Source organism: Scyliorhinus canicula, chromosome 4 (genome assembly GCF_902713615.1).
Source record: "Scyliorhinus canicula chromosome 4, sScyCan1.1, whole genome shotgun sequence".
NCBI classification, from domain to species: domain Eukaryota; kingdom Metazoa; phylum Chordata; class Chondrichthyes; order Carcharhiniformes; family Scyliorhinidae; genus Scyliorhinus; species Scyliorhinus canicula.
In genome coordinates, this window is record NC_052149.1 from 89,375,898 (window position 1) to 89,398,107 (window position 22,210).

At 46.8% G+C, this 22,210-nt stretch overlaps 1 protein-coding gene across 1 annotated transcript in view; it reads left to right on the top strand.

The window, feature by feature from the left end:
* Positions 1-22,210, top strand: part of dph5 (diphthamide biosynthesis 5) — a 100,808-nt gene that overhangs the window by 77,432 nt on the left and 1,166 nt on the right. The window contains exons 5-6 of the mRNA XM_038794746.1: positions 2,271-2,310; positions 7,310-7,413. Coding sequence (XP_038650674.1) covers positions 2,271-2,310; positions 7,310-7,413 — 144 coding nt within the window. The remainder of the gene's footprint in view (positions 1-2,270; positions 2,311-7,309; positions 7,414-22,210) is intronic.

Genomic DNA, 22,210 nt, shown 5'->3' on the forward strand with positions numbered 1-22,210 from the left:
GGGGTGCCATCTTTGAATAAGATCCATTTAGTGAGGGAGGGGTTCATGTGGCGGGGTGGCTAGTTAATTTTTTTTTTTATTTTTTTTTTAATATTTTTTTTATAAATTTAGATTACCCAATTATTTTTTCCAATTAAGGGGCAATTTAGCGTGGCCAATCCACCTACTCTGCACATTTTTGGGTTGTGGGGGCGAAACCCACGCAGACACGGGGAGAATGTGCAAACTCCACACGGACAGTGACCCAGAGCCGGGATCGAACCTGGGACCTCAGCGCCGTGAGGCGGTTGTGCTAACCACTAGGCCACCGTGCTGCCCCGGGGTGGCTAGTTAATAATATTGAAATTTATTTTAATTCATTTAAATTAGGGTGTGAACCTCGTGACGCCGCTGGCGAGGTGTGGGGGAAAATGGGAAATGTGATCTCTCCGAAGAGAATCCCGTTTCCCGATTCTCTTCGGATTTTCCATCCACATCGCCGTTCTCTTCGACGATGATCGCAGGCTCAACATCGCCCCCTATAAGTTTTTTCAAATAAGGAGACCAAAACCATACACAGTACTCCAGGTGTGGTCTGACCAAAGCTGTAGCAAAACTTTACAATTTCACTCCTCCTCTTGCAATAAATTCCAACATTCCAATTGTCTGCATAAACACTTGCTGTATCTGTATACTAACTTTATTTGATTCATGTAACAAGACATCCAGATCCTTCTGTACCAGCAATTTCTGCAATCTTTCTCCATTTCAATAGTTTACTGCTTTTCTTCCTGCAAAGATGGGCAATTTCACATTTACCCACATTATACTCCATCTGGCAGATTTTTGCCCACTCACTTAACCTGTCCATATCTCTTTGCAGACTCTCGACCTCCTCTTGATAACTTGCTTTCCTATCCATCTTGGTGTCATTGGCAAATTTAGCTCCCATACATTCTGTCCCTCTGGATTACTAGTTCAGTATCATTTCCACAATGCTAGCATTCTTTTCACTGCAGTGTTAATGTAAGCCTACTTGTGACACTAACAAAGATGATTATTATTAATTATCTCTAATCAATACAAGTAACATCATTTAGATTCTTGTATCTGTTTCACTTTCCACATCAAATGCAAGAGTTCTAAAGGCCAAAGAGCGTCGTGGAAAAGAATATCCATTAGCTTTTTCCAGCATAATGTGCCCAAAATTGGTCAATCTCGCACTAGAGATGGAGGAATTCCAAGTGCAACTTACACCCAGCACAAATTTAATTTCCATGATTTTTTGTTGAAGTTCATAAAGTATCACATTAGTACCTGGCTGCGTCTACAGATGCAATTAATCATCACTGTGAGTTTCCACTAATTGCATTGACTGTGAACATTTCAGGGAGGCTATGAAATTTGAGCTATTTTCTCCAGGATCAAGGATACTATTAGGCACACTTTTAAAGTTTAGATTTTTTTTTTTAAGTTCCCATAAATCAACCGTGGTACACCAATACAACAGTTTTGTGTAACTTGTCAAAATCATTTTAGTTAACTAAATTGTGATACTCACTGGACTGGAGGTCTGGATTCTGATTTAAATTATTTTTTGTAATTCATTTTCAGATTTCTTAACAACATAAACTAGGTTCCACTCTTAAATATATCAAGCAATGCAGCATGCTGTATTTTTTTTTAAGGATGCCCTGAAACATTGCACAATTATGCTGGTTCATAGAAGATTTAACTTTCAGTGACATGGAAATAGTTTTGAGCACAATTTTCACCCAGAAGAGGAAACCCTTGGTCCATTTATTTAATATGAAGCTATATTTGAAAGAACCAATGCATTTTTCCTGTATGCTGTTGTTGCCTCAGATATGCTGCAAATAAAACAGTCACAGGTTTTAGTTGTGTTTTCTGCTCAGTAAGCTGTTCAGTAGCTAACGATCCATTTTGCGTAATGACAATATTTACTACCGTAAAATGAAGGTTTTTTTGCAATGTGGAACTGTTTTAGTATCTGATGTCACCTGCTCTTTGAGTGTTTAAGTGCAGGGAGGTCACAAGGTTTATCTTTCCTTCAAAGACAGACAAATGAGTCTCCTTACAATCTGGTGTTTAGTCATTTGACATGAACAATGAAAAGGAAATTCTCAATACATGCATTAGGCTCCTGCTATATTTTAGCAGCTGTTGAAATTTACAAAGTATCTTAATGCTTTCCCATATATTGGAAAGCAGGCTGAAATTAAAATGTAGACTTTTTTATACCAAATAATCTTTTTATATCTTCTCTGCAGACATCAAAGTGAAGGAACAGTCTCTGGAAAATCTAATGAGGCAAGTTGCTCCTTTGTTTAAGAAACAAATGATTATGACATTCTTATATCCCCTCTGATGATTCAACCTTTACCCGATCTGCATTTTGATGTTTGAATCACGCATTTTTGAACACAGTGGTTAGCACTGCTGCCTCTCAGCGCAAGGGACATAGGTTCGACGCTAGCCTTGAGTTATTGTCAATGTGGAGTTGGCACGTTCTCCCCCCTGTCTGAATCTTAATGGTCCAGTTTCCTCCCACAGTCCAAAGATGTGCAGGATAGGAGATTGGCCATGAAAACATACGGGGATAGGGCAGGGGAGTGGGCCTAATTAGCGTGCTCTTTCAGAGGGTCAGTGCAGACTCAATGAGCCAAATAGCCTCCTTATGCACTGTAGGGATTCTGCAGATTCTTAGGATTAATCGGGAGGGGTATGGCCACATGGGTCTGAATTGACCCCTCGCCAGACTGAGCCACGGATAAAATCCTCTTTAACAAGGAGGAAGGTGGAGGAGTTCTGGCTGACATTTAGATGGCGGTCGCACATTGGATGGCTCCTGCTAGAGCTTTTGTTTATTTGGTCCTTTTCACTCCATTTTGGGGGGGAAATTTATCTGAACGGTCTCCAATAAAGTTGTGATAATTAGAGGATGTTGAAAACCCAACGGAAGAATACGGAATTTTGCCACAAATAGAATTGGGGTCACTGATCCACAACACTTTTTGGGATGTTAGCAGCTCAGTAATAAAACAAATTCAGGATGGCAAATTCCCTGTTTGTCTGTCCCTTTGCAGAAGAATGCTACAGGTTCTGGGATTCTTACCTGCCCAGATAAAAGCAGATATCAATTTGTTAACCATTTTGTTGATGTTTATAAAACTCACTCGCCAAAATACTGGTAAGAGCCTCGGCCATTAGTGGAGAGGTCAGAGAGGAAGAAGCTACCTCCACCATCTTACCTCCAGATGAATCCTGAGAGATTTTAGAATCAGTAGACGGATTTCAGCTTAAATTTTTCTTGACTCTGCCTCCCTTGGGCATCTCAAAGGAAGAACTCTTCCCCATTAAATTTCAGAAATTTCTGCAAGGTAAAAGATCCATGGCGCCAGAAGAAAGGGCAAAAAGATCAGCTTTCCAGCAGGAGCCACCTTGTTGTGCGTTTTCCCCTCACATCGCGCCACTGGACGTCCTAATTATTTTTTGAACTCTTCATCCAGTGCATTAAATTTGCCTTATTTCTTCCCCAGTATAATGTACAGACTATTACAGTTTGTTATTAGAAGTTAACATGAATTAAACAAAGTATCTTTTAGACTTGACACAGTTTTTCTTGCCAGAAAATGGTGTGGGCTTTTAGTTAGTTTAGACGTGGAATGCTCAGCAGGTTCACACTAAAGTGAAAGGCAACTGTATGTTCTCATGTTCTTTAAAAAGAAATTGCAGACAGACTGGAAACCATCCAGCAGTTGAAATGTATACTTCAATTGTGTTTATTTTGGATGGCAATCTAGTTAGCTTGCTTTTTGATTTGGATCTAGTCCTTCAGCGAAGAGTGATGCTTCAGTGTAAGTGTTCATTACAAATTACGACCTCAGTCTGTCACAAATTTGTAAACCTTGACTGGACAGAAGCAATTGTTTTTAAAATAAAGTATTATATTAGAAATATTTTACTTTAGCTTTAATTACCAAATTAAGATCAGTTCATAAATATTTAGATTATTTTGTATAACTTATGTTTTATTTTTCTCTACTTGCTGTAAGTCTTCCTCGTTCTTCTGTTCTGAAGGGAATAATTCAATACGCTTTTGTGGTTCTATGACCACTCATGGCTCTCTGGTGCCTTGCCTGAGTGGCCAGTTTTTTTATGGACAATGGTGGTGAGGTAATCACAGTTCAACTCAATACAGTGCTTCCATTTGTACTTGTTCCATTGTTCACTTGCACTCTAACCAGACTCTCTAAGTCCACTGTCACTCTAGTTGAATTTCTTAACTCAACGCAGATGACTAGGTCCTTCCCAATTTAACTTGGCTCAGTATCCCACATATTTCCCCAGTGAATTACCAGGTGATATGCTGTCATTCTTTTGTAACATAATTTGTTTGGGGGAACATTGGTATCTAAAATTACAGCTTTGCTGCTGAGGCTCGGAAGCAAATGAAGAGACAAAGCCAGAAATGAAATTTGTTGCAGGGTGTTCATTATTTGACATTTACATCTTAATTTGATTATTTGTCTAAAGAATTAATTCAGTTTTTCAATTTTCATTGAACTGTAAAGTTCATATTTCCTTTTCCTTACCAAAGCTTATCTTTTGTTACACCTATTGTGTTACAAGATTAATCGGTTTATGTCTCAAAACCAAATACAGTCTCTTAAAATATTTTATATAATTCCTTTTTAAACAAAGGTGAAAATTCAACTTTTCAAAAAAGATTTGGGGCGGGATTCTCCGACCCCCCAGGTCCATCCCGCCTCTGCCGTGCCCCGAATTCTCCGCCCCCGAGATTCGGCGGGGGCGGTAATCGCGCCGGTCGGCGGGCCCCTCACGGTGATTCTCTGGCCCGCGATGTGCCGAAGTCTCGCCGCTGACAGGCCTCTCCCGCTGGCGTGGATTAAACCACCTACCTGACCGGCGGGATTGGCGGCGCCGGCGGGCTCTGGGGTCCTGGGGAGGATTCGGGGCGATCTGACCACGGGGAGTGCCCCCACGGGGGCCTGGCCCGCGATCAGGGTCCACCGATCGGCGGGTGGGCCTGTGCCGTGGGGGCATCTTTTTCTTCCGCCTTCGCCATGGTCTTCACCATGGCGGTGGAAGAGACCCCCTCCCCTGCGCATGCGCCAGTATGACGTCAGCAGCCGCTGACGTTCCGGCGCATGCGCGGACCTACGCAGGCCGGCGAAGTCCTTTCGGCCCTGGCTGGCGTGGCGCCAAAGGCCGTTCACGCCAGCCGGTGGAATGGGAACCACTCCGGCGCGGGCCTAGCCCCTCAATGTAAGGGCTTGGCCCCTAAAGGTGTGGAGAATTCCGCACCTTTGGGGCGGCCCGACGCCGGAGTGGTTCACGCCACTCCGACACGCCGGGACCCCCTGCCCCGCCGGGTAGGGGAGAATCCCGGCCCTGATTTTTTAAACAAATCTACATTTTAAAAGCAAAATCTTATACCAACCAAGACATTCCTCTTTTATTTCAAAGTGAGCAAGAGAAATATTTCCTGTCTTGATAATTTTCCATAACTTTTTATTGATGAAGATGAGATGAATGCAGGAAGATAGAGCATTAATTATGGAAAAGAAAGGGGAAATGTATTTTTTTTTTAAATCTTTTTATTCTCCTAATTTTCAAAATTTTCACCATTCAACAACCAAAGAAAAAACAAACAAAAACCCACACACAAACCAATAACAAAGCCCCACACACAAACGGTCCCCCGCTCAATATACAGATCAAAACATCCACCCGTACATTCTAGGTTGAAAAAAACCCACAAATTAACAATCCGTAAACAGTGTAACCAAAAACAACAATAACGCCAATCCCCCCTCCCCCCCTCCCTAATGTTCAATGGCAACCAATTCTCGGAAGTGCATAATAAACAGCCCTCATGAATTGTGAAACACTTCCTTCATGCTTGAGCTAGCCAGTGTGGAGGTCCCTGCCCAGGCCTCACTCTCCAATCACCTCCCCGCTGCCCGGTCCCAGGAAAATGAAGAAATCCTCTTCAACACACAACCCCAGTAAAAACACACAAACCCCAAAGAACCATCATTGCAAAAGAATATCCCAACTCTTACCTTGTCCAAATAGGCAATGTCAACTCATTTAGCACATAAAACAACATGCAGGGAAAAATAGAGCTACATACACTCCTCCACCCTCCCTACCCTCAGTCCAAGACCAATCCTCAGCCCCATTTCTCACTTCTGCCCCAGTCCTTCTGCTTTCACAAATGCCTCAGCCACTTTAAACCGTCTTGAAATAAAAGTCTTTGGAGTTGTAGGTCACCCTCAACTTAGCTGCGTACACTATGCCGAACCGCACCCTGCTGTTATATAGTGCCATCTTAACTCGTCTGAAGGCCGCCTGCCTCCTCGCCAGCTCCACAGTTAAGTCCTGGTATACACGTATACCATCTCCAGCCCACTGCACCTTCTGCTTCCGCTTTGCCCAACACAGGGCCTTCTCCTTCACGCGGTACCTATGGAACAAATAATCACTGCTCTTGGCAGCTCATTCGCCTTTGGTTTATGCTTCCACGCCCTATGAGCCTGATCCAGTTCGTACCTAGAGGGATCTTCCCCCTCCCCCAACAGCCCCGCCAACATCTTGGCAAAATACTCAGTCGGCCTCGAGCCCTCCACCCCTTTGGGCAGGCCCACTATCCTCAGATTTTGCCGCCTAGATCTGTTTTCCAGGTCCTCTACTTTGGCTCACAGACCTTTGTTGCCCTCCACCACCTTCTGCAGCTCCTCGCCCATCGAGGTGAGTTGATCACTGTGTTGTGACAAGGCCTCTTCCACTCCCTTCAGTTTCTCACCCTGCTCCCGCTCCTCGGCCGATGCCCTCGACACCGCCACCTTCACCGGGGCAATCGCCTCCTCCACCAGAACCTTCAATGCTGCCATCATCTCCTTCCTCATCACCTCCATGTGCTTTGCGAACTATTTTTGAAGTTCCACAACCATCATCTCGGTCATCTTTTCTGCCGGGAGCACTGCGGTCTTGCCCAGCGACCCAGCCTCCGCCATCTTTCCAATTGCTGAGTCAACCCTTCCACTCAACAGCGAACCCACATTCGCCCCCATCTTCACAGCAGCTTTCTTTTGGGTTTTGGACATCTTTCTTCCTTGTGTCGTCCTGCACTTATTTAACCAGAAATTTCCCCTGGGACTGGGCATAAATTCTAGAAAATCAAGCCTCGAGCAGGAGCCATCCAACGTGCGACCTCCTCCTACATGCCACCACCGGAAGTCATCAGGGAAAATGTATTTTAATGGTGAATATTTATTTTCAGGGGAAAGAAGATCTTTGAACCTCCCAGGTTCATGTCTGTAAGTGAGGCTGCAGAGCAGCTGCTGGAAATCATCAAAAAGCAAAGAGACGAAGGAGAGGAGCTAGGTGAGTATAACTGTTGCCGTGTTTAGAATTCAGATTGTACAGGAGCGCACCTTTATCAACAAAGTTAAAAAGATGCTTGTTTTCTGCAGCTGGAAGATGGTCGAAGAAGAATTAAGAATTATTTTGTGCAATATTTCTCCTTAGACACGCTCCAAGGACATCAGCAATAGCTACAATTTGTACTGTGTTCTTGTTTCATTGTGCATAATTAGCCTGTGAGATAATTAAAGTTCCCCATGTCCTATGGCAAGTTTGGGGTGTGAAAATCTGGCAACCTGATTTGGCTTATTTTAGATCTTGAATGTCACGTGGAAACTGTGTTTGGAATTTAGTTTCAGAATATCGAAAGCGGTGCGTCAGTTGAGAAGGGTGACGGGGACTGTCTATAAGTATGGGGAGAAGGCAGGGTGGTATGTTGGCAGGTCAGCTCCATAGGGAGGCTGTGGCGAGGGAGATAGTGCGGGACAGGACGGGAGAGTTGGCGGTGGCTCCGGAACAGATTAATAAGGTGTTTGAGGATTTCTATAGGGACTTGATAAGTGGGAGCCACCAGAGGAGGAGCGGGTGATGAAGGAGTTTCTGGGTGGGCTAGAGTGCCGAGGTAGCGGGAGGTGGAGATGGGCAGGGGTGGAGGAGGTGAAGGTGGCGATTGGGAGGCTGCAGGCAGGGAAGGCGGCGGGGCCAGATGCCCGAGGTTGCGGAGGTGGAGATGGGCAGGGGTGGAGGAGGTGAAGGTGGCGATTGGGAGGCTGCAGGCAGGGAAGGCGGCGGGGCCAGATGCCTGAGGTAGCGGGAGGTGGAGATGGGCAGGGGTGGAGGAGGTGAAGGTGGCGATTGGGAGGCTGCAGGCAGGGAAGGCGGCGGGGCCAGATGCCCGAGGTTGCGGGAGGTGGAGATGGGCAGGGGTGGAGGAGGTGAAGGTGGCGATTGGGAGGCTGCAGGCAGGGAAGGCGGCGGGGCCAGATGCCCGAGGTTGCGGGAGGTGGAGATGGGCAGGGGTGGAGGAGGTGAAGGTGGCGATTGGGAGGCTGCAGGCAGGGAAGGCGGCGGGGCCAGATGCCCGAGGTTGCGGGAGGTGGAGATGGGCAGGGGTGGAGGAGGTGAAGGTGGCGATTGGGAGGCTGCAGGCAGGGTAGGCGGCGGGGCCAGATGCCCGAGGTTGCGGGAGGTGGAGATGGGCAGGGGTGGAGGAGGTGAAGGTGGCGATTTGGAGGCTGCAGGCAGGGTAGGCGGCGGGGCCAGATGCCCGAGGTTGCAGGAGGTGGAGATGGGCAGGGGTGGAGGAGGTGAAGGTGGCGATTGGGAGGCTGCAGGCAGGGAAGGCAGCGGGGCCAGATGCCCGAGGTTGCGGGAGGTGGAGATGGGCAGGGGTGGAGGAGGTGAAGGTGGCGATTGGGAGGCTGCAGGCAGGGAAGGCGGCGGGGCCAGATGCCCGAGGTTGCAGGAGGTGGAGATGGGCAGGGGTGGAGGAGGAGGTGAAGGTGGAGGAAGGCGGCGGGGCCAGGTGCATTCCCAGTCAAATTTTTAAAAAGATTTAAGGATAGGCTGATGCCGGGGATGGTGGGAATGTTCGAGGATGCGATGGACAGGGGTGTCCGTGCCGCAAACTGTGGGGCAGGCCACCATTTCGTGTTGCTTAAGAAGGACAGGAATCCGGTGGAGTGTGAGTCATACAGGCCCATATCTCTGCTGAATGTAGTGGCCAATGTGTTGGCATTACGGTTAGAGGTGTGCCTTCTGAAGGTGATTGGGGAGGTTCAGACAGAGTTTTTTAAAGGGAAAATGGTTGTCCATAAATGTGCGGAAGCTGTTGAATGTGGTGCTTTCTCCGCAGAAATGAAGGGAGACGGAGCTGGTCGTGGCATTGGATGCTGTGAAGGGGCTGGTTTAGCACAGAGCTAAAGAGCTGGCTTTTAAAGCAGACCAAGGCAGGCCAGCAGCACTGTTCAATTCCTGTACCAGCCTCCCCGAACAGCTGTCAGAATGTGGTGACTAGGGGCTTTTCACAGTAACTTCATTTGAAGCCTACTTGTGACAGTAAGCAATTTTCATTTTTCATTTCATCGGGTGGTGTGGAGTCATTTGATGGCGGTATTGGAGAAATTTGGGATTGGGCCGAAATTTGTGGCATGGGTGCAGCTGTTATATGCACATGCATAGCATGAATTCAGGGTATTTGGGTTGCACTGGGATACGAGGCAGGGATGTCCCATGTCCCCCCTTCTGTTTGCATTGGCTATAAATCCCTTGGCCATTGCGCTGAGGAGCTCGGGATTGTGGAAGGGGTTAGTGAGGGGAGTGGAGCATAGGGTGTCCTTAAATGCCGTTGACTTGTATATTTCGGAGCCGAGCTCTTCGGTGAGGAGCATGATGGGGTTGCTTCAGAGATTTGGGACGTTTCCAGGGGACAAATTGAATATAGGAAAAAGTGAGTACTTTATGGTCTCCCCTGTGGGAGCAGTGGGGGGAGGTGGGGGCTGCCATTTTATCTGGCAGCGTCTCACTTTAAGTATTTGGGGTTGCAAGTGGCCCGAGATTGGGCAGGGCTTCAGAAGTTTGATTTCACTAGTTTGGTGGGGAGGATGAAGGCTGACTTGTTGAGGTGGGACAATTTCTCCCTGTCGTTGGCGGACCGTGTACAGGCAGTAAAGAGGAATGTTTTACCACGATTCTTGTCCTTGTTTCAGTGCCTGCCGGTCTTTTTTGCCCATGTCGATTTTAGTGGGGTTGGACAGGCTGATCTCCTTGTTGTTTGGGCAGGGAATGTGGTTAGGATTAGGAAGGTGATACTGCAAGGGGGATGGCGGGATGGAATAGGGAGGTGGGGGATTTTGGGCAAGGATGGAGGCGGGCTCTTGCAGGAGGTTGCAGGCGCTGGCAACAGCCCCAGAGATATATTCGGTGAGTCCAGTGGTGGTGGCCGTGCTGAAGATCTGGAGGCAGTTTAGGCAGCATTTTAGGTTGGGAGCTGGGTCAGGGGAGATGCCGATTAGGGGGAATCATGAGTTTGAGCAAGGGAGGATGGATGCAAGGTTCAAGGAAATGAAGGATCTGTTTCTGGGGAGGCAATTTGCGAGTCTGGGCGTGAGGTTTGGGCTGGCGCGGGCCAAAAGTTTCAGGTAGATACAGGTGTGGGACTTTGGGAGGAAGGTCTTCCTAATCTTCCCAATAGCACCTGCCTCCTTCTTGTTGGAGGCAGTGCTGTTGAGTGGGGAGGGCATTTCGGCGATTTACAGGAGGATTTTGGAGGAGGATGTGGGGTAGGGTGTCCATGGAGGGGTTAAGGCGAAGTGGGAGGAAGAGTTGGGGGCGGCTCTGGAAGAGGGATTGTGGCGTGAGGTGCTGCGAAGGGTAAATGCCCTGACTTTGTGCAAGAGGCTGAGGCTGATACAGCTGAAGATGGTGTACAGGGCACACCTTACAAAATCTAGGATGAGCCGGCTGTTCGAGGGGGTGGAGAATGTCTGTTAGTGATGTGGAGGGGCCCCGCAAATCATGTTCATATGTTTTGGTCCTGCCAGAAGCTGGAAAGGCTTTAGAGAACGGTGTTCAGCACCATTTTGGTGGTTTTACATTTGGACGTGAAGCCCGGTCCTCTAGAAGCCATATTCAAGGTGTCAGACCGGCCTGGACTGCAGATGGGTGCAGGGCAGATATTTTAGTCTTCGCCTCGTTGATTGCTCGTCGGCAGGTGCAGTAAAAATGTGGATAAATGTGAGGTTATCCGCTTTGGTAGCAAAAATAGGAAGGCAGATTATTATTTGAATGGGTGTAAATTGAGAGAGGTGAGATAACTCACCGAGACCTTGGTGTCCTCGTGCAACAGTTGCTGAAAGTAAGTGCACAGGTACAGTAGGCAGTAAAGAAGGCAAACGGTATGTTGGCCTGCAAAGCGCGAGGATTTGAGTACAGGATAGGAATGTTATACTGCAATTGTATAGGGCATTGGTGAGGCGATATCTGGAATATTATGTGCAGTTTTGGTATCCTTATCTGAGGAAGGATGTTCTTGCTGTGGAGGGAGTGCAGCAAAAGATTTACCAGGCTGATTCCTGCGATGGCGGGACTGTCAAATGAGGAGAGACTAAATTGGTTAGGATTATATTCATTGGAGTTTAGAAGAGTGAGAGGGCATCTCATAGAATCTTACAAGGTTCCAACAGGATTAGATAGGGTAGATTCAGAAATAATTTTGCTGATGGTGGGGGAGTCCAGTCCTAGGGGTCATAGTTTGAGGATAAAGGGTATGTAAACCTTTTAGGACTGAGGTAAGGAGAAATTTCTTCACCCAACGAGTGGTGAATCTGTGGAATTTGCTACCACAAAAAGTAGTTGAGGCCAAAACGTTGTGTAATTTCAAGAAGGAATTAGATATGGACTAAATGGATCAAAGGATATGGGGGAAGGCGGGATCGGGGTGTTGAACCTGATGGCCAGCCATGATCATAATGAATGGTGGAGAAGCCTCAAAGGGTCAAATGGCCTCCTCCTGCTCTTATTTTCTTTTTTTTTTTTTTTTTTTTTTTTTTTTTTTAAATTTTTTTTATTGGAATTTTTTGCAGAAAATATAACAAAAAGTATAGCAAAAAGCAGTAATATGCAACTAACAGCCCCATAACACCCACAATTCCCCCCATACCGTAACATCACATGTATCACATTCCCCCACCCCCCCCCCCAAACAAGAGAACTTAACCATAAATTAAAATTAGATAAATCAAATTTAAATAAAATAAGCTAACATAATCAACGCCCCCCCCCCCCCCCCACCCACCCCCCCCCCCCCCCCCCCCCCCCCCCCGGGTTGCTGCTGCTACTGTCCCAGTACCCTATCGTTGAGCCAGAAAGTCGAGGAAAGGTTGCCACCGTTTAAAGAACCCTTGCACCGATCCTCTCAGGGCGAATTTAACCTTCTCAAGCTTAATAAAGCCCGCCATGTCATTGATCCAGGTCTCCACGCTTGGGGGCCTCGCGTCCTTCCACTGTAGCAAAATCCTTCGCCGGGCTACTAGGGACGCAAAGGCCAGCACACCGGCCTCTTTCGCCTCCTGCACTCCCGGCTCTACCCCAACCCCAAAGATCGCGAGTCCCCATCCTGGCTTGACCCTGGATCCCACCACCCTTGACACCGTCCTCGCCACCCCCCTTCCAGAACTCCTCCAATGCCGGGCATGCCCAGAACATATGGGCATGGTTCGCTGGACTCCCCGAGCACCTGGCACACCTATCTTCACCCCCAAAGAACCTATTCATCCTCGTCCCAGTCATGTGGGCCCTATGCAGCACCTTGAATTGGATGAGGCTAAGCCGCGCACACGAGGAGGAAGAATTTACCCTCTCCAGGGCATCAGCCCATGTCCCGTCTTCGATCTGTTCCCCCAGTTCCCCCTCCCACTTCGTTTTCAGCTCCTCTACTGACGCCTCTTCCTTCTCCTGCATAAGCTTGTAGATATCGGATATCTTCCCCTCCCCGACCCAGACCCCCGAGAGCACCCTGTCACTCACCCCCTTCGCGGGGAGCGCAGGGAATCCCTCCACCTGCCGTCTAGCAAATGCCTTTACCTGCAGATATCTAAACATGTTTCCCGGCGGGAGCCCAAATTTCTCTTCCAACTCCCCCAGGCTCGCAAACCTTCCGTCGATAAACAGGTCCTTCAGCTGTCTAATGCCCGCTCTATACCATCCCCGAAATCCCCCATCCATGTTCCCCGGGACGAACCTATGGTTCCCCCTTAACGGAGCCTCCATCGAGCCCCCCACTTCTCCCCTATGTCGCCTCCACTGCCCCCAAATCTTGAGGGTACTGCTCTTATTTTCTATGTTTCTTATCATTTCTCCAAGACGTCTGACAACATAACCCTATTTTCATATCATCCATCGACCTCCTTTCTGTCCTTATTCCCTTCTGAAATAACAACAGCTTGCATTTATATAGCACCAGTAATGTAACAAAAAGAGCCCAAGGTTCGTCACAGTTTGGAGAAATAGAAGGGAGCCCAGGGGAAATAAGGAAAGTATTATCAAATAAGTAGGTTTTAAGGCTGATTTGAAGGTGAGAGGCATATTGTAAGACAAAGAAATTTAAGGAGGGTGACCCAAAGTGTGAGAGTAAGCTCGCTAACGCTTTATCACTAGTGGTACTGGAGTAGTAAAACTGATCCTATACTTCTGAATAATGTTGCTCAGGGTACTATATCATTATAGATTAGGAGGGAGCTAGGAATAAACATTGGTGGTCACCAGAGGAGACTGAGTACAGGAGAGGACATCAGTGCAATAGATTTTCTGTCAGTGCTGAGAGGAGAATAAAATCATGAAATGACAACCCCGCAGAGGAAAGATGGTGATGGAGCTTGGTATGGTTAATTGTGTCAAAGGCAGGTGGAGAAGAATAACACGTGATCATAGTTTTTTTTTTTTAATATTTTTATTCTCCTTTTTCACAATTTTTCTCCCAAATTTACACCCACCAACAACAAACAATAATCCACAACAAATATATCAAACCCCATAACAATAACAACATTCCCATCCTCCCACCAACCCCCAAACATCAGCCCGCATGTTAACATAAACAAATGACAAGAAAGGAATCAGGGATTACCCATAGCCATCTTTAACATACATAGCCCTCTCCCCCCCAACCCACCCACCCATCCCCCCCAACTAATGTTCGATGTTATCCAGTTCTTGAAAGTGCATAATAAATAGTGCCCATGACTTGTAGAACCCCTCCGAGCTGCCCCTCAGTTCGATCTTAACCTTCTCACGGGTCAAGTATTCCAACAGGTCTCCCCGCCACGCCAGGGCACAGGGTGGAGAGGCTGCCCTCCAACCCAACAGGATCCACCTTCGGGCGATCAACGAGGCGGAGGCTACGATATCTGCCTCCGCATCCGTTTCCAACCCTGGCTGGTCCGACACCCCGAATATGGCCTCCCGGGGACCCGGGTCTAGTTTCACATGCACCACCTTGGAAATTACCCTAAACACATCCTTCCAGTACTCCCCAAACTTTGGACAGGACCAAAACATATGAACGTGATTAGCGGGGCCCCACCCGCAACGTTCACACACATCTTCTACCCCTTCAAAGAATCGGCTCATCCTTGCCCTCGTGAGGTGTGCTCTGTATACTACCTTCAGCTGTATCAGCCCCAACCTCGCACATGAGGTGGAGGCATTTACTCTCTGGAGCACCTCACACCAGACCCCCTCCTCTATAACCTCTCCCAACTCTTCCTCCCACTTTGCTTTGATCCCCTCCAGTGGTGCCTTATCCTCTTCCAACATAGCTCCGTATACCGCTGACACTGTCCCCTTCTCCGGTCCCCTTGCCGTCAGCACCTCCTCCAGCAGCGGAGAAGCCGGTTCCTCCGGGAAGCTCTGTGTATCCTTCCTGGCAAAGTTGTGATCATAGTTACACAAAATGTTGTTGGTGACTGGTCAGGTGGTGGGTACATTGAAATGGAATTGAAGAGATTGAAATGGGGATTGGCAAGACAGGTGGACACAGGATTGGGCAGGAGAGAGGAAGGAAAGGTTGGAAATATTGCACAAGCTCCAGATGACAGAAAAATATTTCAACCCTGCCTGAATCCATATATTGGTAAATTATATTCTCATTTAAGCCCTTCTGGTGACTAAAAGGTTGTGTGTACTGGCTCATGAAGTTCATACAATCCTAAACTTGATGTTTGATGGCCCAGGTCTGAACTGCATGAACTGATTTCACCACTGAAAGAACATAAATGTTCAACATCAAGTCTCATAGTTAGATTACAATGTGGCTTGCATCCCAGCAAGGAATCAGGCAAGTAACCTTGTTCCAACATCTTGCTCCCTGCATTTCCAGCAAAGAAGGTACCAAGACCTCTACCAATTCTAGTATCACTGTAACTTTTCACAAGGAGGTACACTGAAGTATCACTAGTATTTTGCCACACAAATACTTTTCTCCTTTTCCAACTCCCCACAACCCGTACAGTAAATAAATATTTGTTTGCATTAATATTGATCTATTACTTTCCATGATCATGAATACAAAGAATTACAAAAGCTAGGAAGAACTAATATGTTTTGATTTCTTTTTAAAAGGATCACCAACTATGTGTGGCCACAAATAGTGCACATCACCACTTGCCTTGAGGGCATTAATTGTTGGACATGGAGTCAACGGCCAGTCAGACTGCCTAAGGGTGTCAGGTTCTGTTAGTGATAGGAAACTGTTGGGTTTTTATTTTTTCATTTTTTATTATTTCAGCTGCTTCTAGCCCACAAGCCAATAAGATGTAATTATTAAATTTCCCACAGTAGGATTTCAACTCTCAACCTATAGATTGCTAATCCCATACTATACCTATTAGGCTACTATACCCTTTTAGACTTTATGAACCAGTTACAGATGAATGATTCAAAAAGCAATTTGGAAGATAGACTGCATGTGTTTCAGTGATGGTTAATTCTTCACACAACATGCTTAGGTGGATAATAAAACTAGTTTCTGATTTATGCATTTAAATTGAAAATTCTATGTTCAAATGCCACGCATAGCAACCTGAAAGTTCCCATGCAGAGAACTCGCTGGTCAACCGCTTTAGATTATTGCGTGCGCTTGACCACTCAAAAAACAAATTAAAAGGCTCACGCATTGAAATGAATCAGCCATGCCTTCAAAAGAAATCATAATGGAAGTGACAGTGCCTGTCTCTAACATGCATTTAAAAATTCAGCATCTCTGTATTTAGAAATCTGTTTTATCTGTCAGATATATCTACTCAATCCAGTGTCTCTTCAAACGAAGACTGCAGTAAATATTGCACAATTTACATTAACAATTCAACCATAACCACACAGCAGCTTTTCCAACTGAATATCTTTACGCCTCATTAGGAAAATGTTAAATGCTCTAAAATACACTTAGTTGCCTTCGCTAAACCATACGAGGTCTTATATATAAACAGTCAAACTCAACAGATGTCCTCGGCGAGAGCAAACATTGTATCTATTATTGCAATTCACAGAAAACCTGTTTAACCTTCCTCGCTTCCTCAGTTCACCCAAACTCAGGATCTAGCACTGCGTCTATTTAAGGACAAAGTAATATACTGGGATTATAATTTCACCCAGTTCTCTGAGCATTGAATATATTTGCGTTCCTACCAACTTTGTCCTCTTGGAAATTTGTACCTCCGAGGTTGGTAATTGAATAACAGTCTGTGGTAATGATTGTTTTGTGATTTGCCTGTGATGGAAGGTTATAGCTTTAAACTCCTAGTGTGATGCTGATCTCATAATAAATCAACTGCATTGAAATACTGTTATTAAAAGTATCCCTTCCTCGGGGCAGCACAGTGGCGCAGTGGTTAGCACTGGGACTACCGCGCTGAGGACCCGGGTTCGAATCCCGGCCCTGGGTCACGGTCCGTATGGAGTTTGCACATTCACCCCGTGTCTGCGTGGGTTTCGCCCCCACAAACCAAAGATCTGCAGGGTAGGTGGATTGGCCACACCAAATTGCCCCTTAATTGGATAAAAAATAATTGGGTACTCTAAATTTATTTTTAGAAAGTATCCCTTCCTATTGTTTTCCTGATACTTAGCAAGAATATTTCTTCCAGAAACAGATTTTGATTACAAAGGATAATGAGAAATTAAAACTTTTTTTGGAAAATATTTTTATTGGTGTTTCAAGTAACAGTTACAGAACAAAAAAAATAAAAGAAGAGGGGCTGGCTGCTGATTGTCAAGATGCCTGTAAATAGGCTTGTGAATTTGCTCTATCTGGTGTGGAATCTCTGCAGACCGTCTTATTTCATATTTGATTTTTCTGGCCTCAGGAATTCGGCCAGATCTGTGAGCCATTCCAAGGTCCGGAGAGCTGCCGCCAACTTCCACCCTAGGAGAAATCTCCGCCTGGCGATCACTGAGGCTACGGCCAGGGCGTCCACCTTATTTCCTGCCCAGAGCTCTGGGTGCTTTGACACCCTGAAGATCCCCACAGACGGGCATGGCTCCATCCTGACCCCCACCACCTTGGACTTAGCCTTGAAGACCATCCAGAATTCCCTGAGTCTGGGGCAGGACCAGAACATGTGAGTGTGGGTAACCAGTCTCTTCTCTCTCTCTCTCTCTCTCTCTCTCTCTCTTTCCCCCCCCCCCCCCCCCCCCAATCCATCCATCCCCTCTTGCACAGGATGGACCCGTCCCTTCTCCAACAACACATCAATGTAATGCGGTGCGTGATCGGAGATTACAATGGTGGAATATTCCGCCTTTGTTACCCTTATTTCCCGAGACCAGAAAAGTCTATCTTTGAGTAGGTCTTATGCATGTGGGAAAAGAAAGAGAATTCTTTTGACCCCCACAGGTAGAACCTCCACAGGTCCCGTCCCCCCCCCCCCCCAATCTGCTCCATGAAGGTGTTTAGTTTGCATGCCATGCCTGACAAGTTACCTGTCTTGGGGTTAGATCTGTCCAACGTTGAGTCTTGGACACAGTTAAAGTCACCCCCTTGATCAGTCGGTGGGTGTCTCAGTCCGGGATTTCAGCATAGATTTCTTCACTAGCTCTGCTTCGTTCCAGTTCAGTGCGTATATATTTACCAAAACTACCAGGGCCCTTCCAGAGTCTCACAAACCATAACGAATCCCCCCCGCCGGGGTCCGTCACAGTGCTCGTCGCCGTGAATTAAATCGGCCTTGTGTCGGAACATGAATGAAATGTATGTTCCACCCAGCCCTTCCTTACCCGCTGTCGGTCCCTCTCTCTCTGGTGTGTTTCCTATAGGAACGCTACATCGACCCACAGACTCTTAAGATGGCAGCACGGTAGCATGGTGGTTAGCATAAATGCTTCACAGCTCCAGGGTCCCAGGTTCGGTTCCCGGCTGGGTCACTGTCTGTGCGGAGTCTGCACGTCCTCCCCGTGTGTGCGTGGGTTTCCTCCGGGTGCTCCGGTTTCCTCCCACAGTCCAAAGATGTGCGGGTTAGGTGGATTGGCCATGCTAAATTGCCCGTAGTGTCCTAAAAAGTAAGGTTGGGGGGGGGTGGGTTACGGGTATAGGGTGGATACGTGGGTTTGAGTCGGGTGATCATTGCTCGGCACAACATCGAGGGCCGAAGGGCCTGTTCTGTGCTGTAATGTTCTATGTCTATGTCTATGGGTGAGGACTCTGGATCCTTCACCGGTCCATTGTGGCCCCTCATGTTTAATGTAACTATACGAATTGGGGCGGGGTTAACCATTCTCATCTTGGGGGCCTAGCCTTATCCGATTGGACCTGCCCTATTTCCAGGGCCATTCAAAATGGCCGCCAACTGCTTCCCCTTTCTCGCCATCTCCACATGTCGCCTGTTGCAACCAGTGCTCCACCCCTCCCTCCCTGCCTCTCAGGAGGCACACCGAAGCCTCCTCCACTACTCCCTTGCAACAGCCTACTCGCTAGTGTAGCGGCTCCTCTCTCAATATGGTTCCCCTACTTAATCCCCATCTGCCCTCTCTTCTCCCTATCTCTGCCCGCGTTCGTTCCTGTCTTTTTTCTCTTGGCTTTTGTACCCCGTCTTCTCACCCATGTGTGCTCTTACTGTCTGCCCTGACCGTTATCTTGGATGGATTTGTTGGTCATCTCGGGTGTCGAAATACGACTCCTTTGTCTGGTATGTGACCCATAACCTGGCAGGGTAGATCATGCCAAACCTCACCTTGCTCTTGTAGAGGGTGGATTTGACGCTGCTATACTTAGTGCGGCGCTTGGCCAGGTCCGCCCCAATGTCTTGGTACAAGAAGATGGAATGTCCTTCCCACTTGCACCCTTTCAAACTTTTCGCCCATCTCAGGATCTGCTCCTTATCCTGATATTTGTGGAACTTCACAATTATCACCTCTGGGCAGCTGTTGAGGCCCTGTGGATACAGTCCATCTCCGGGGGCTAGGGAATGTCTTCTAGACGTGTTCTGTGGGGTTTCTCCCCTCCATCCTTTCTGGCAGCCCCACGATTCTTAACTCCGGGTGGCGAGACCCGTTCTCCTGGTCATCAGCTTTCCCTCAGGCCCTTCTGGGTCTTGATCAGACTCACCACCTCGGTCTCCAATGTTGATATCCGGTCCCCTTGTGTCAGCTTTCTCCAGGTCTCTCGTCTTCAATTCTTGGACCTCCAGCCGCTGCTCTATTTTGGCCATTGCCTCCCTCATGAGGGCCATTGCTGTTTCCACCTCTGTCTCGACCGCTGTCAGGTCTTTTTTCTGCTCCTCCCTGTGTCTCTGGCGCTTTGCGGTAATAAAGCCCATGAGCTTGTCCATCAGCGCTTTGGTCTGCGCTGAGAACTGCATTGACTCGGTCCTTCCCATTTCCGTACCACCTCGTGTGGCTGCGGGCTCCTAGGTCGAGCTTTTCCTCCCCTCGACCTTGCCGTCTTTCCTCCTGGTGGATGGATCGCTCTTTCACATTCAATATATAATGGATTTTTCTTCGATGTGGTCTGCAGGGGTTAGGCTGGGCGGGGGGTGTGGGGGGGGGGGGGTAGTTTTGGTGCCCATTTGATGAGGTTAAAGGGTTGTTTTTGGTGTTCTCATACAGAAGCCACCTTGCATGTGACCGCTCAGCTCATGGCCGTCACCAGAGTCAGAAATCAAAACTTGACCACGTTTCTGGTGTGACAACCTTGGATCAGTGGTAGCACTCTTCCCCTGATCAGAGGTCGTGGCCCGAGCGTCAGAAGTTCATTGGTTCATACTCCATGCCTGAGATAAAGTGCAGAATGTTAACAGCTGAGCCAAGACATATCGGAAACATGATTTCAGTCCACCCACTTCTGGATTTCATTGGTGCGTGTTCTAAGCTGTTAGAACAGTCATTTAACTACTTAAATAATCGAGGATGGCACAGTGGCGCAGTGGTAGCACTGCTGCCTCACAGCGCCGAGGACCTGGGTTCAATACCGTCCCTGGGTCACTGCCCGTGTAGAATTTTTATGAACAAAATTCCATTAGCGCTACTTCGGCAAACCATATCCATGGATGGAATGAATTATGATCTTCCTTTTCTGATATTTTAATTGCACCTCTAGCCCAAAGTGTAGCTGCCTTTCAAACCAGGATTTATTGAAAACATTACTGCAGCACCCCTAACCCAGGCTTCTAACCATTATTGCACCAGCTACATACAATATATATCTGAAATCCCTACATTCATCACAACAGCTATCCTAAACCTTAAGATACTATGAACATTTTTCTCTAAATGACCCTCCTATGAATACTTGGTCCACTTGAAATTCATTCATTTCCCAGAATCAGAACCAGCAATGCCTCTTTTCTCACTGAGCTGGAAACATACGGATCAAGGAAATCCTCCTGCCTACACTTCAGAAACATTTTCCCTTCTCTGCCTTTGCACTATTACTATTCTAACTTATATTAGGATAATTAAAGGCCTGCACAATTACGACTCTAATTATTCCGAGTTACATGAATTTGCATTATTTCCTATCAGTGGCTACGCCTTTCTTTTAGAAAGCAGACTTTCTGAGATTGGTCCTCATCCTGTTTGCTTATTTATAAACATTCATGCATTCCATCGCCAACCAGCATTTTGCTGAATTGTGACCATACTGTGTGCCTGCCATCCTCCTGAATTTCTTTATAAATTGGGACAATGAAAATTATCCTTGTGGATATCAGCAACTCTTTGGTCAATAGTTTGTCATCTCAATCACTTTTAAATTGTTTCATTAGGTTTACAGCAACCTCAAGGGTAATTTTTCTCAATCTCAGTGAAAAAACGCTCATGATTTCATGGCTTAGGGGCCAAAGATATTTCCTGACATGGCCCAAGTAGTATTATCAATACCAGCATGCACCATTATCTCACTTTAATATTACACGCCTCCAAATAGTCTACAGATATAACTGAAGTATGGAAGGCTGTAATATCTATAATTTTATTGTTGATTGTTGTTCTTTCAGTTGGAAATATAATTTTCACAAGTCAACTTTTAGAATTTACTGGTACCCCCCCCCCCCCCCCCCCCCCCCCCCCCCTGAGGATGATGTCCCATCACAACCCAAAACCAATGAAATTTACACAACTAAGGACTCTATGTGAATTAGTTTAGATAGTCTGTTTCTAAAACTGCAGCGACTCAATGCAGTAAATCATAAACAGTTTGAAAAGTGCTCATCAAGGTACGGTAAAGTTGTCATAGTCCCAGATGATGATAGGCTGCTTTACCCTTTGAGGGGGAGAGCTGACTGGTGGTGATTTAACCTGAGGATCGCCACACCTCAGGCGAGGGGCAAGGTTGAGAAGACGGGACGGGCCTTCATGTATAACATCAGCCAGTATGGGAATTGGATCTGCGCTGCTGGCCTTGCTCTGCATCACGAACCAGCTGGATAAATGAAGGCAAATTTTTGGGGGATTGTGAAGTGTCTGTCCTGATGCTTTACCTGATGTAAGAATACTTCGTGCTGATAATAAGAAACAAAAGGTGGAAAAGTGTTCAATATCCCAAAACCAACAAAGCTCACCTTGATTGAAAAGAAAGAACCCGCACTTACACAGCATCGCAGGATATTCCAAAGTGTATCACAACCTTTTAATGTACAGCCACTGTTATTGTGACTTGCATGAAGATCAGCAAAAAGTCTGCACGACATGTAGATACTCCAAGTTAACTCTGTAAAGATATTTGTCAGCGGGGAGGTATCTTTTCCTTCTGTTTCAGCCTTTTCTCTACTGAAAATGTTGACTTCTTGATCAAATCTGGGTCCACAGGCACAAAGTATTCTTCACTGAT